General features: G+C 39.0%; 1 protein-coding gene across 4 annotated transcripts in view; it reads right to left on the bottom strand.

Moving 5' to 3' along the window:
* Positions 1–13,432, bottom strand: part of LOC119546438 (cytohesin-1) — a 43,024-nt gene that overhangs the window by 27,362 nt on the left and 2,230 nt on the right. For 2 of the 4 annotated variants that reach the window (XM_037852708.1, XM_037852709.1), the window contains exon 1: positions 7,451–8,007. The exons of 1 other annotated variant lie outside the window; for it this stretch is intronic. Coding sequence is in view for 1 of the 3 variants with exons in the window: in XM_037852713.1 (XP_037708641.1) it covers positions 12,030–12,077 (48 nt within the window). In the remaining 2 variants the exon portion in view is untranslated. Of the gene's footprint in view, positions 1–7,450; positions 8,008–12,029; positions 12,315–13,432 lie in introns of those variants that run through there. One more of the 4 variants, XM_037852713.1, reaches the window with a different exon arrangement.

The following is a 13,432-nucleotide window of genomic DNA, read 5'->3' as shown; positions in this document are numbered from 1 at the left end:
GAACTCGCAGATATAATCGTTCCTAAGGGCGTAAACGCCATTCATTGTGACTTGCCCACGCTGGCAATGATACAGGACGAATTGGTTCGGCAGTTTCCAGCCACCAAATTTTGGCATTGCAAAAACCGTGTAACGGATATTTTTGCAGTTCCTGAAAGACGGGAAATCCTCACCGTCGAGCACAACAGGGCTCACAGATCGGCCCAAGAAAATGTTAAGCAGATACTCTCCGAGTACTACTTTCCAAAGATGGCCAAGCTAGCCACTGAGATTGTAGCAAACTGCAAAACATGTGCGAAAGCCAAGTACGATAGGCACCCAAAGAAGCATGAGTTAGGCGAGACTCCGATCCCCTCTCATGTGGGAGAACTGCTACATATCGACATCTTTTCCACAGACAAGAAATACTTCCTCACTTGCATCGACAAGTTTTCGAAGTTTGCAGTTGTGCAACATGTCCACTCTAGGACAATCGAGGATCTTAAACCGGCCATACTCCAAATCATGAACTTTTTCCCTAGGGCTAAAGTAGTCTATTGCGATAATGAACCTTCGTTAAACTCGCACACTATCTCAGCCATGCTTGACAACCATTTTGGCGTCAGCATTGCAAATGCCCCACCACTTCATAGCGTTTCAAACGGGCAAGTAGAGCGCTTTCACAGCACCCTCTTGGAGCTTGCTCGTTGCCTAAAAATCGACAAGAAGATAACCGATACTGTGGAAATTATTTTATTGGCAACCGCCAAATATAATAAATCAATTCACTCTGTCGTCGACAAACGGCCAGTCGACATCATGCAAAAGCATCCAAACGACCCACAGACGGACGTCCAGAATAAGATCGTTAGGGCGCAAAACACGCTCAGGGCTAGGGAAAATGCCTCCCGACAATGCAGAACATTCGAAGTCGGCGAGAAAGTTTTGGTTAAGTCGAACCGAAGGCTTGGCAATAAACTCACACCACTGTGTGAGGAAAAAGCTGTTGAAGCGGACCTGGGGACCACGGTCCTCATTAAGGGGAGGGTGGTCCACAAGGACAACATTAGATAATAATTCATTTTTTCTAACGTTTACACCTAGCCACTTGGCGTAAGTTTTCTTTTCCACAAGGAACAACATTAGATAATAATTCATTTTTTCTAATGTCTACCCCTAGCCACTGGGCATAAGTTTTTTTCCATATTTTCTCACCCCTATCCACTCGGTATAAGTTTTTGTTATAATTGTGCTTTTTTCTTTATGCTTTGGTGGTGGGCTACAATATTCTAAACAAACACTACAATACATCCAATATTACAGGTTCGCATTCGTATCCCTGTTAGTCCTGCTTACCGTAACATCGGGGCACGTCTCGGACTACTCGCAGGCCAAATATATTCCCATCATTGATGGTAGAATTTTAGTTTGGGAAGAATTCGCGTTCGTCACACACTCGGCGAATCTCTCAGAATATAGGCGCGTGGTGGAAGAAACAAATGGCATGATCAGCATGTTTCCCCAGTCACACATGCAGAAACTTTTGATTGTCGATGTTGCTCATCTGCGTGACCTGCTCGACTCGTTGAGCATCCACCACAGAGTAGCTAGGAGTTTGGATTTTCTAGGAGCGGCGTTAAAAGTAGTGGCGGGAACGCCAGATGCAGAGGATTTCGAAAAAATTAAATTTAATGAATTCCAGTTAATAAATGCAAACAATAGGCAGATAAACATCAATAGTAAAGTACAAGACCAAATTAATAATATTACTTCCACCGTCAACCAACTTCTGAGGTCAGCCAAGGGAACCCAAGTTGACACGGGGCATCTTTATGAGATGTTATTATCCCGAAATAGAATGATTAGTATGGAGCTGCAAAACTTATTGCTAGCGATTGCTTTAGCTAAGGCCAACATTGTGAGCCCTAGTATACTAGATCATGCAGACCTAGAAGATATATGGATAGAAGAGCCCACAGATACCCCCATCAAAGACCTATTGTCCGTTGCTTCCGTTAAAATATTACAGTCCGATAACCTTTTGTATTTTGTCATCAAATTTCCAATAATCAAATCATCCTGTATTAAAATCACTGTTTTTCCCGTGTCCCATCATGACACGATGCTCAGGCTGGAGGACAAAATAATAGCTGATTGCGATGGAGCAATTCATACGGTCAACAATTGCTCCACAACATCTGGAGCCACATTTTGCCAGCTGGCGGTAAGAAGGTCGTGCGCACAAGAGCTCCACGCTGGAGGCATAGCGCACTGTGACATCCAGCACAGCGATCTACATCCAATTACTCGCGTAGATGAAGGCATCATAATTGTAAACGATCGTCCGGCACGTGTGAGTGTAGATAATGGCACTTACATCCACATACGAGGCACGCATCTCATTACCTTTATTGAGAGTGCCGTGGTTAATGAAACCCGATATGTCAATAATGACAGGGCCCAGAAGAGGGTCCCAGGAGTAGCCAGCTCGCCCTCCCTGAATATCACTATGGAGCACAACATCCTCAGTCTTCCATACCTTCACCGCTTGAGTGAACGTAATCTGGAACACATAAAGAGAGTCGGGGAGAATATCAACGACTATCATTCACATCAGATTGTACTGGTGGCAGCAGCAATATGTTGCGCGTTGATCTGCGTCGGTTTCACCTATCGGCGAGTCATCCAGGCCAGGAGAACTACGGCCCAAATAGCAGATATGATCGCCCAAATAGGGTCGGCCGAGGACGGCCTTAATTCTGAGGGGGGAGTAGTTAACTAAGTAAGTTAACCGGGCGACGGCAATGACCGATCGTCCGAAAGCTCGCTCCGGCCAAATTGCTGACACAGCGTCTGGCCGGAAGCCCGTGCATAGCCGGCAAGCACTACCCATTGGAGTGGCCGCTATGAGTCCCTTTTTATGTTAGCTTTAAGTTTAGTTCTCATTTTGATTTGAAAGAATAAAGAGCTAACGCTCACGAATTGAAACTCCGGCCATCGCCGTATTTGATTTATTGAAATTACACCCAGTCTGAGTCTCTAGGCCAGCGGGCTAAAAGAGGGCAGTTACCCTCTCAACCTAATCGTCATATATTTACTGTTGATGACGCAGGCCAACCGGCCAACTACAACACACACAGCGGCTGATATTACCAGCTACAACTACGGTCAACCGACCTCCTGCTACAGACGTTCTGCCAGCCAGCTTCACCCCCTCTACAGACGGACGGCCAGCCGGCACACGGATTAATTAATTATTTAATTTATATGATATTCTTAGATCGTTTTGTATCGTGACTTTTTTTGTGGCCCGCTCTCAGCCATTAGTTTTCAGTAATTGCAAACGGAATATATTAAATTTCCTTTGAGCACAAAGTTGCTTGCTCGTGCAAAAATTATATCAAATTTTCGGAACGCTTGCCCAAGGTTTTCTTTCCATATAAATATGACGCGTCTCGACAGACCAAGTCAGTCTAAATTACACGTTATTGAGAGGGGTTTCATGTTTATAAAGGCGTTTTAAATGGGGTGGGAAACAAAGTTAGTCTCATTTTGGTTTTGGAAAATGTTTTTAATGGGCTGTACATTTTCGGTTTATAGCTTCCTCTAGAGATAATGAATCTCACTATAACTAGATAATATATTGTAGGAATGGGAATATGTTTAAAAACATATTTGGTATTTTCATAGAAAGAAATAGATTTTGACCAAATTTAATTGGCAAATAAGTCACGTTTTCAATTGAAATTAGTTATGAATGGGAAAAAACTGTCATTTTGTGAAAAATAGTAATACAAAAAATAAATTGAATGGAACCATTTCACTGTTATGAACAAATTGAAAATAAATGAAATCAACAGAGCGAACATGGTGAACACCTTTGCATAGAACTTTAGTAAAAGCGTTTAGTTGGCACAGGAAATTTAGTGGTTACCAGGCAATAACGCAACCCTTTTTCGCACCTGCCGTTGATTATTTCCCCCCCGACATCCTTCAAACCGAACCGATTGTAGTCAAGCCACACGTGCTGCAATCGTTTTCAAACCGACTCGGCTAATGGACATTTTAGAAAAGCGACCATGGGTGGGGCAAGGGGATACCATGGGGCTGCCAATGACGGCCGTGCATTTGCATTAAATATTAATGGCAAAATGCAATTATTTTCGCACATGCAAGGTGCCCAGCGACCCGGGACTGAACATTAAACAACATTAAACAAGGGACAAGGCACGCGTTGCGCATGTTTGTTGACAATTAATGCCCGGTTTTTCTTGCTCTCGATGCGGTTTTGCAGCTGATGAAAAACAGGGAGCGGTGTGTCTGGTCTAAAAATGGACAAATGCGGCCGGCTATGAACCCAATTTCGCATTAATTTCCGCATAACTCGGACAGGCGGCGCACGATCGCCGGGCGAAAAAGATAAAACCCAGGTCCACTCTTGTACCCAACTGGACAGCGGGAAATTCTTGCACGGCATTTGGGATGACCCCTTGCGCCATAACTTAAATGAACGCATCCGCTGTGGCATGAACTGATGCCCCTCCTCCTTTAGCGACACAAAACTAAAAAAAAAAAAAGATATTCCAATCATGCATTTGCCCTCCGATGCACTGAACTCTTCTTTTCCTCCTCCGCGGGCTGCTGTGGTTGCCTTTTCATCATCATCATCATCGCCATCGCCATCGCCGCTACCCAACTGGATGGATTTTTACTATGGGTGTAGTCGCGGTTTGTCTGGGTGGCACTTTGATGTTGTTTTAGTGGCTTCTTTCCATTTTCCCCTCCTGTCGTTGCCAGAGGTTATTATCCCCTGATTAACCGCAATTGCCGCTGCTTCTTTCATTTTCTTTATTTTTTTGCTTTTGTCTCACTAAACTTGTTGCAATATCTCGTATCTTTTGCTTATGGCCTGACTGACTTCACAAAATCGACGCTCATTCGACTGTCAATTGGTTGCATCATTGGGTTTGTCGATTTTTCTTATCAGCTGTTATTAAGGGAAACGGAAAAACGTTCTAGAGTGATTCATTTACTCTTTTGCATCCTATATCTAACGCTCATAACAAAATATGCATAAAAAAGATTTAATTTCATTGTGTAATTTATAACTACTCATTGAAAAAGATAATTTTTATTTTGGTTTTTAATTATTCCTTAGCTACAACTGCATTAAAACTTTCCTTCTCGCTAATTGCTGTAGATTAGATATCAAGAAATCTTTTTTATTATAAAGTTCCCGCCTTCACCTGTAGTAAGAACTTAGTTTTTATTATTAAAATGGAGATAAGATTGGCGTTCATGACGACTAACAATTCCGTATGTTTTCACTTCAAAAGAAATCCCCACTGAATTGCTTCGGGGAAACAAAAGCCTTTAAGTCAAAAGGATAGCAGTGTCCTTTTTTTGGCGAATCCAATTCCAAGCCATCGTACTTTTAATCAAATAACATTTCGAGTACTCTCCAAAGCCACAGAAGCACCGAAACTTGTCATCCAATACAATTTTTTGTGCGCCAGCGAAGTGGCGCAATAAAAGAGCAAACTCAACGCATAATTCCAGTGACAAACCAAGTGGTAAGTATTGATTTTTTGGTCGCTTTTTAGACTGCGAAAACTCAAAATACACTTGGGGGCAAGTGTGTGGCGGAACTGCAGGATACACAGAGAAAAAAACATTGATAAGATCGTTATGAAGAAATTCAGTTTCAATAATCTATTTGGAGTTTTGAAAATTACTGCCTCGGATTAATTTTAGGCTCTGTCCAAATGATACTTAATAAATTTGATCCTTAAGGGTTTCTTTTCCGTGTACGTTTCTGCAGAGTGAGCACTGTACAGTGGCCCAAAACAGCGACGAACTGGCAGCGCGCGCCATTTGCATTCTTGGCACCATCACAGCGAGAAGAAGGAAAAATGTTGGCAACACTCGGGGCCTTTCAGCCTTCGGTCCTCAGGCCCCAAAGCCCCTTTCCCTAATCTCCCGACCTGTAGTTTTGTGTGTTTTTGGCATGTTTCATTGGCAGGCGCGCTTAAAATATGCTAAAAAAAGAGGAAAAAACGTAGCGCAGCAGGTGGATTGTATTTGGATTGGAGTGTTTCGTAGTGAAGTCTAGTTAAGTGAGTTACTACACACCCATTTTTCAATTGCTGTTGTGTTTATTGTTCGCTCGCTTGATAAAATATACCGCAACACCCACCTAGAATAATGGGTTCAGGAAGAGGATTCGGAACGGGAGCAGAGTTGTCAAACTACTGCAATGGCGTGCCAACGTCACTCGGAATATCCTTTTTCCTTCGGTCTCATTTCGATTTGACGCAGTAAACTGGGTTCAAATTTATATCAGACAAAACTTTGAGCTGGCAATATTAGAGGACTCAGAAACTGTTTAGCGGTCTGAAGGTTAGAATTGGTCGGACATGCTCTGTCTGGCTGAATGCTCATCGAGCTGTGTCTGTGCTTCGACCTTTTTTCTATAGAATGATTTGTTTCCGATGTTTCATCCTTTTCTTTTGCACTTTGGCCAATACACCCAGCTCGTTGGGCATAAAATTTATCTACTGTTGGGTTTATTTATAGGAACAAGTTGATTGTTTTCGCAAAACCTAAACGATTATTAGTTGGGGATACCAAAAGGGAGAATGGATTGAAGGAAATCTAACAATTGTCAGAGAAAAGTTTAAATTGGCAAAAGCAACATTTGATAACCAAGTGTCTCTTATTGCTATTACTAATTAATCCCCAACTGATATGATAAAACATTCAGGTTAAACCCCCCATTGGTAAATATCGCAATAATCGATTATACCTCTTCAAAGATAATTATGGTTCATAAATTCAATTCAATTCGTAATTCAATTTTCAAATTAAGCAAATCACTCGAAAGAATCTCTCGATCGGTCAAAATCACGCGGTATCATCTCACACAACCCACACTGAAACACACTCCAGTTAATTATTTTCTCAAAACAATTATAAGTTGGCTCATAAAAGTGTATTCCCCAACCAATTGGCAACAGAGAAATCGAACAGCAAAAAGTGTCGACTAGCGTGTGTCCATAAATGTTTATTACTCATATGGCAATTTAAACAAATAAAAAATCAGAAAAGAATGCGATTGTGAGGAGAAACCGGCTGGCGTCAGAGCAGCGAACAAAACAAACAGTATATGGGTAATATATATTGATAATTTAGGCAAAGTCTGACAATAATTGATAAAGGTAAATAAAATCGCCAGCCCCACACACACTGACGTCATGGATTGCAGCCACTTTTTATCATCAGCACGGGAAAAATAGATATATTATTCAACGTTGACTTTAGTAACTGTCTGGCCGAGTGGAGGACACCTGAACATAGCTATTTATATTTCTGTTAATTATGAGTAACTGAAGTGACGCGCATTGTTTTGTACTTGTAAATTGCTTGGGACAAGATATAGAGCGGGAAATGAACAATCTTAATGCATATTTACATGGAATATTCCGATGATCCAAATGGCTGATTTCCTGCCAACTTATTGCGCTTTGTTTCCACTTCGCAGCTTCTGGCAGAACCTAATTGCCTTTTTTTCTCTTGCGTTTTAATTATTATATTTTCCTGTATTTTTGCACTATCGACACTCCCACAAACACACAGACAGAATTGATAAGAGGACACCTTATCAGTTGAATTTAACGATCGTCTTCGAACTCTTTGATTTCGGCCAACTTAATCTTTGCACATGGCCAGCGTAAATAAACGAACTCACACAAGTAAACCGAAATGTATTTATAAAATATTATTTATTTATTTTCTTTTTGCAGTTAAGCTCTTGGGTGTTTTCTATCACCAAAAATAATCCAAGCTGTGCGCTAAAATTTCTATTTCATTCCACTTTTTGTATTTTTGTTTTATCAAATTTTTTGGCACTCGAAAAGCGGGAAGAATGCGAACGAAAAACCGAAAAGAAATTTCGATTCAGTTTCAGTTTTGAAAGGCCGCGCACTCCGACGATTCCGTATCCGTCACCTCAACATATTGTGTGGGTTCTCCGACTCAGACTGAGCGGTAGTATTGGTATAGTATCGCCCGACGCCGAGAGAGACCCGAATGGAACACACAGCTGACTGCCAGAGCAACGCTCACAACAAGTGGCTCTAAGAGAGCGAAACGGCTACGCATTCCTCCTCTTATGCTCAAAAGTATCTCTCAGATACAATGGTGTACTACAGTATCTTTCAGATACAACACAGGGAGCCCTCCAAACTGTGAACCCATAAAAACTAAGTGTTTACTGCATTAAGAGCAGGTTTTCTCTTAGTCCGTCGTTGGCTGTTGATTTTGCTAATAAAAGGGTCGTTACTTTTTGAATTTTTAGCGAGGACTTGGCCAAGTTGATGAAATAACATAGACTAAGCAATTGTTTAGCACCCTTAATTAATTTATATTTTTTTAAAGTATGATACAAAACAAATATACACTTGGCTTAAAAGCATTCTTACTATCTTAATATAAAAATATATTATTTATTATATTAAAATATTTTGTAAATAAGTAAAAAAGGTTCTGTGGTGTACCATGTTCATGTCGCAACTAGCACTTTACTTTGAAAATGAATACAGAGACCCTCGGTACTATAGAATGAATTTATATATTATAATATACTGTATTCGCTGTTACCTTCAGAAACATTTCAGTAACAATAAAAACCCTTTCCTCCATTAATCATAATTACCAAATGTTTAAAGTGCACTTTTTAGCGGTTGTCGCAACACTTACTTAGCATTGCTCCCATAAATGTGACGCAAAAGTTAAAATGGGACAAAGGCATGGGAGGAAGTCATTTTCATTTGGCCTGCTCCTGATTTTGCATAAACACATGAAATTGAAACACGTGAGAGCTAAGTGAAGCCATTTACATGCAGACGCCATAAACTGCACTGCTTGTCCCTGTACCCCTTCCACCGTTCCCTGTGCCATTCCCATTGTTTGTTTCTCGTTCGCTGACTTCGATTAGTTTTCCTGGCCATTGTTTGGTCCTACTGCACTCAGAAAAAAATGTGTCAGGGTTAACTTGATACTGGTTGTAGCATTTTTACCACTGATTAGTGTAAATTAGGTTTTAGAAACTAAAATTTTCAATTTTTCTTTATTTGAAAATGCACTGCTTTATCATTTATAAAGTGTTCCGAATTTTATTTAAAGGAGTATCAAAACTCATCCATTTTTTTGTCAGTGTGGGGAAATAAAAGCCCAAGAAGGGTATGGAGTAATGGCCAGTGCAATGGCCATCGCTGGCACCCGTTTACCGACCCTTCCCGTTCCGTTCCGTCTCGTCCTGTTCGTCCATAACCTCAAAGCAGACATCATAAATCAAAGAACAAATTTGCACTTCAAGTGCGCTTTCAATAAGTTTGCCTCTTCGGACATTGTTGTGTTTGAAAATTGTTGTTCTGTTGTTGTTGTCATAAATCATAATTTAAAGCTCGACTAGAGATGGTGGTTGAACATTTCAAACAACTTAATGAGACAAAGGAGAGATTGTAAAACTTTTCTATTAGCATTTTTGAAAGGACGGTACTACAAACATTATTTAAGAGCAATTCAACAAGAGAAACTTCCGAACAGAGAGTCGTTAACGAGACATTTGTGGATCAGATGGGATGACTAAACATTCGGGCAATCTTATAAAGCAAACAACAATAAACAACAGCAGCAAATCACGAGAAGCAAGCTCAAATGGAATGGCGAAAGTTCAACGGAACATTCTGATTGTGTGTGTTTTTTCCAAACTTGTATATTTGAGCAAAAATAACAATTTATCAACGCTTGAGCCCTAGCTGCCCATCGAAAGAGAGCCTGATTAGCGAGAAACACGCAAATATTATCAGCTGGGCGGTTTAAAGGGATGTTTATAAATAGGAAATATTGCCAAAATATAAATATTCCACCGCAACTAATCGCAATTCGTTCTCGGGGGTCGTCAATGGGTACCCCCAAATCCAAATCCGATAACTACAAGTACGTCAGCTGTGATTCATCCATTTCAATACAAGTACTGAATATTTGCGGCGTGCACTCCGGATAGCTAATTGTCAAGATATGTATAAAATATTTCCGAGGAATTCCGTGGAATGGGCTTACACACATAAGTGGGAAAGATAATATCTAAGGAATTTCAGATAGGTTAGATAAGGAAATGTCTTAAAAATATTTGTTTTGGCTATAGATAATACTAGAATGAAAATGAAAGCAAAATATGTGGTTAAATATGTATATCTATTCTTTTTTAAAAATAAATTACTGATCAGAAAATTATAAAAATATCATTATTATGTAGTGTAAACTGCTGTTGAAATAACATTAAGTAATGTTTATTAGGATAAGCAATAAGTGTGTTCTTTTAATTTACTCTGTAACATAAACTGGACATCTTGAAAATATTTTGAAGCATACTTTTGGGCTTAACCGTTAAATGCTGAATAACAGTGGTACTGTGCTGTCAATTTGGCTATTTTCCCTCTCCTTTTAGCTAACTTTAATTTTTGAAGGCATGGCAAAAAATATGATCTCATAAATATTTTTAGTGGTAATATGGATAAATGGATAAATAATATAATAATAATAATTTGGATAAATATATTAAGAATAATTGAGTTTATTTCGCAAAACATATGGATAACATTCTGGAGGAATTGTTAAATTAAATCTGAACTACTTTGGTAATCGTGAACACACAAAAAGTTTTTATTCGCCTGTCCTGTCAGATTGACTGCAATTTATTGCCGCTGCCAAACAAAGCGAACGCAACTGCACAGCACCTAAAAAACTTGACCCAACTTAACCCGAAAGCTGAACTCAGCTAATTGCCGAAAAATTGAAACTAAAACCAGACACCAGAAACCGGGAGCGAATAAATAGGGAAGAGATTTGGTAATTTATGCACTGCGGCAAGGGGCAAAACCATCGACCATCCAGGTAGGGATGCAGGGAAGGGAAAGGAAGAACCGAGGTGTCAATTGCCCCTCCAGGTAGAAATAATGAAGTGGGATTCGTTAGAACCAGGCAAGCCACCCGGAAAATTCAGGCCAAATTATGCGTATAAGCCGCAGCGTAAAATTTGAGGAATCAGCGAAATTTTGTGGAAAATATAGCGGAATAGAATATGAACATTGTGCGGTGGATTAGCGGAATTACGCTGAAGAGCACACTTTTCGCGTAACACTTAAAGAAAAGTCTCTCTAAAAATAGTTTAAATAGTCGGCAGTTATCAGTGCGCAGACCTAGACCCATTTGAAACCTTATCGAGTACTCTAAGCCGATTAGCTTAGCACGCGTCCTTAATCGAGTACTTAACCTTCTTAACCATTTCTACAGTAGTTTACTTTTCCATTCATAAGTTACTTTCTGGTCTGATAACACAAACAATAACAAGAAAGGAAGTTAAACCGAAGTTTGTATACCCTTGCAGTTATAATTATTAAATTTAATTCAATATTCTTAAAAACATAAAAAATGATATTCCCAATAGTATAAGAAAATGTGTCAAAAAACACCGAAGCTATAATTTGTTTCATATTATTTTCCCACCAATTTTCGTTCCTATGACAGCTTTATGATACAGTCGTCCGATTTTGATAAAATTAAATTCGATATTCAGAACTAATTAAAAAATGTTATTTCCAAGCGAAGGAGGTTATATGTTAAAAATCACCAAAGACATAAAAAAAAAAATGTCCGATTATTCCTATGGGAGACATAAGATATAGTTGTCTGATCCAGGTGGTTCTAACTTATATACCTGCAAAACAAAGAAGACTTTTGGGAAAGTTTCAGCCCGATTGCTTTAAAACTAGAGACTAGAAACGGACGGACGGACGGACTTGCGGACAGACCGACATGGCTAGATCGAATCGTCTAGTAATGCTGATCAAGAATATATATACTTTATGGGGTCGGAAACGTCTCCTTCACTGCGTTACAAACTTCTGACTAAAATCATTAAACCCTCTGCAAGGGTATAAAGATATGGCTTATTATTGAGTGAATCACGTTTTTGCTTAACCACTCACCTTAGTTTTATATTTGTTTACAATCTTACGATATAGGAATTTGTACATAGCACTACCGCAACGATAACAACTGTATATCAATAAATAACAATTTGTTGGCTTTTTGATCACGTTTCTTGAGACATACACAAAAAACGCACTAAACAAGAAATCAAGAAATATGTACTTATAACAATTTAACAATCACAGAGCCCGAAAAAACAATTTAACAATCACAGAGCTCGAAAAAACACTTGAAAACGATCAACGTGTGTCGGCGGGACGGACGATCGAGGAACGTGGGTTTCTTACTCCCGCGAAACGTCATTGATGACTAAGAGAGAGTCGAGAGTCGCGGAGAATTACGAGCCATATGAGTTATGAGATCGGAAACTCGAAGATTCTGCCTGTGCTCAGATCACAGGAGCGAAACCCAGAGAGGGCAGGGTCGTTTTTTCAGGGTCCTCAGATAGGATTATGATCCGAGTACTGACCAAAAATTAAAATTACTTCTATAATCTGGTTCCTATAATTCGTACTTGTGAGCTTGAAAGGCAGAAAACGACTGTTTTTAAAAACATTATGTATAAAATATTTATAAAAAACAAGTGAGTAATTATAAGATTAGGAGAGATTCGTCATAATAATCTAAAGAGTTATTCCCTAATTCGAAGATTGAGAACTGGGATTCCTAACATACTAAAAAAAAATATAATACTAATAAAATTTATTTTTGTGTCTTAATATAAAATTAAAGTGAGATGATCTTCGGATCCCCTATTACATTCACAATTAATCATACATATGTACCAGTTTTGAAAGTATTTTAAATGTGACCCCTTTTATTCAATTATCAATTAGGATTCCTAACATATTAAACAAATATATAATACAAATAAAATTTATTTTTGTATCTTAATATAAAACTAAAGTGATATATCCCACTTTAGATGATCTTTTGATCCTCAATTACATTTACACATACATATATGTACCAATTTTGAAAGTCTTTTATATGTAACCTCCTTTTATTCAATTCCCCTCCTGTTATTCAGTTTTTTCATTTACAGCTACCTTTTTTTCTCAGGCTATAAATTCAAGAGGCTCCCACGTTATTTTTTTCTTCTTTTTGGCAAGCTGAAAAAATAACAATACGAAAATAGCAAACGGCGGTAAAACAAATGTCAACCGAAAAAGTTCAAAGATGAGCTGTGCAGCAACAATAAAAACACAAAAAGTATAGTGGGCACACTCCATAACAACGGTACTTTTTTATTACACTGTTCATTAGGCATACTTTTGTTTGATTTTTGTCCAAACAGCGCGGAATTTCAATGAGGAAATGTCAGCGACAATAGAGAAGTAAAGAAGACGCGCCAAAAGTCATTAAAGACGATCAAATAAACTTACTACAATAAACGCGC

The sequence above is a fragment of the Drosophila subpulchrella genome, chromosome 2L (genome assembly GCF_014743375.2).
Source record: "Drosophila subpulchrella strain 33 F10 #4 breed RU33 chromosome 2L, RU_Dsub_v1.1 Primary Assembly, whole genome shotgun sequence".
NCBI lineage: Eukaryota > Metazoa > Arthropoda > Insecta > Diptera > Drosophilidae > Drosophila > Drosophila subpulchrella.
Note: the sequence above shows the minus strand (reverse complement) of the source record. Positions and strands in the feature narration are given on the sequence as shown.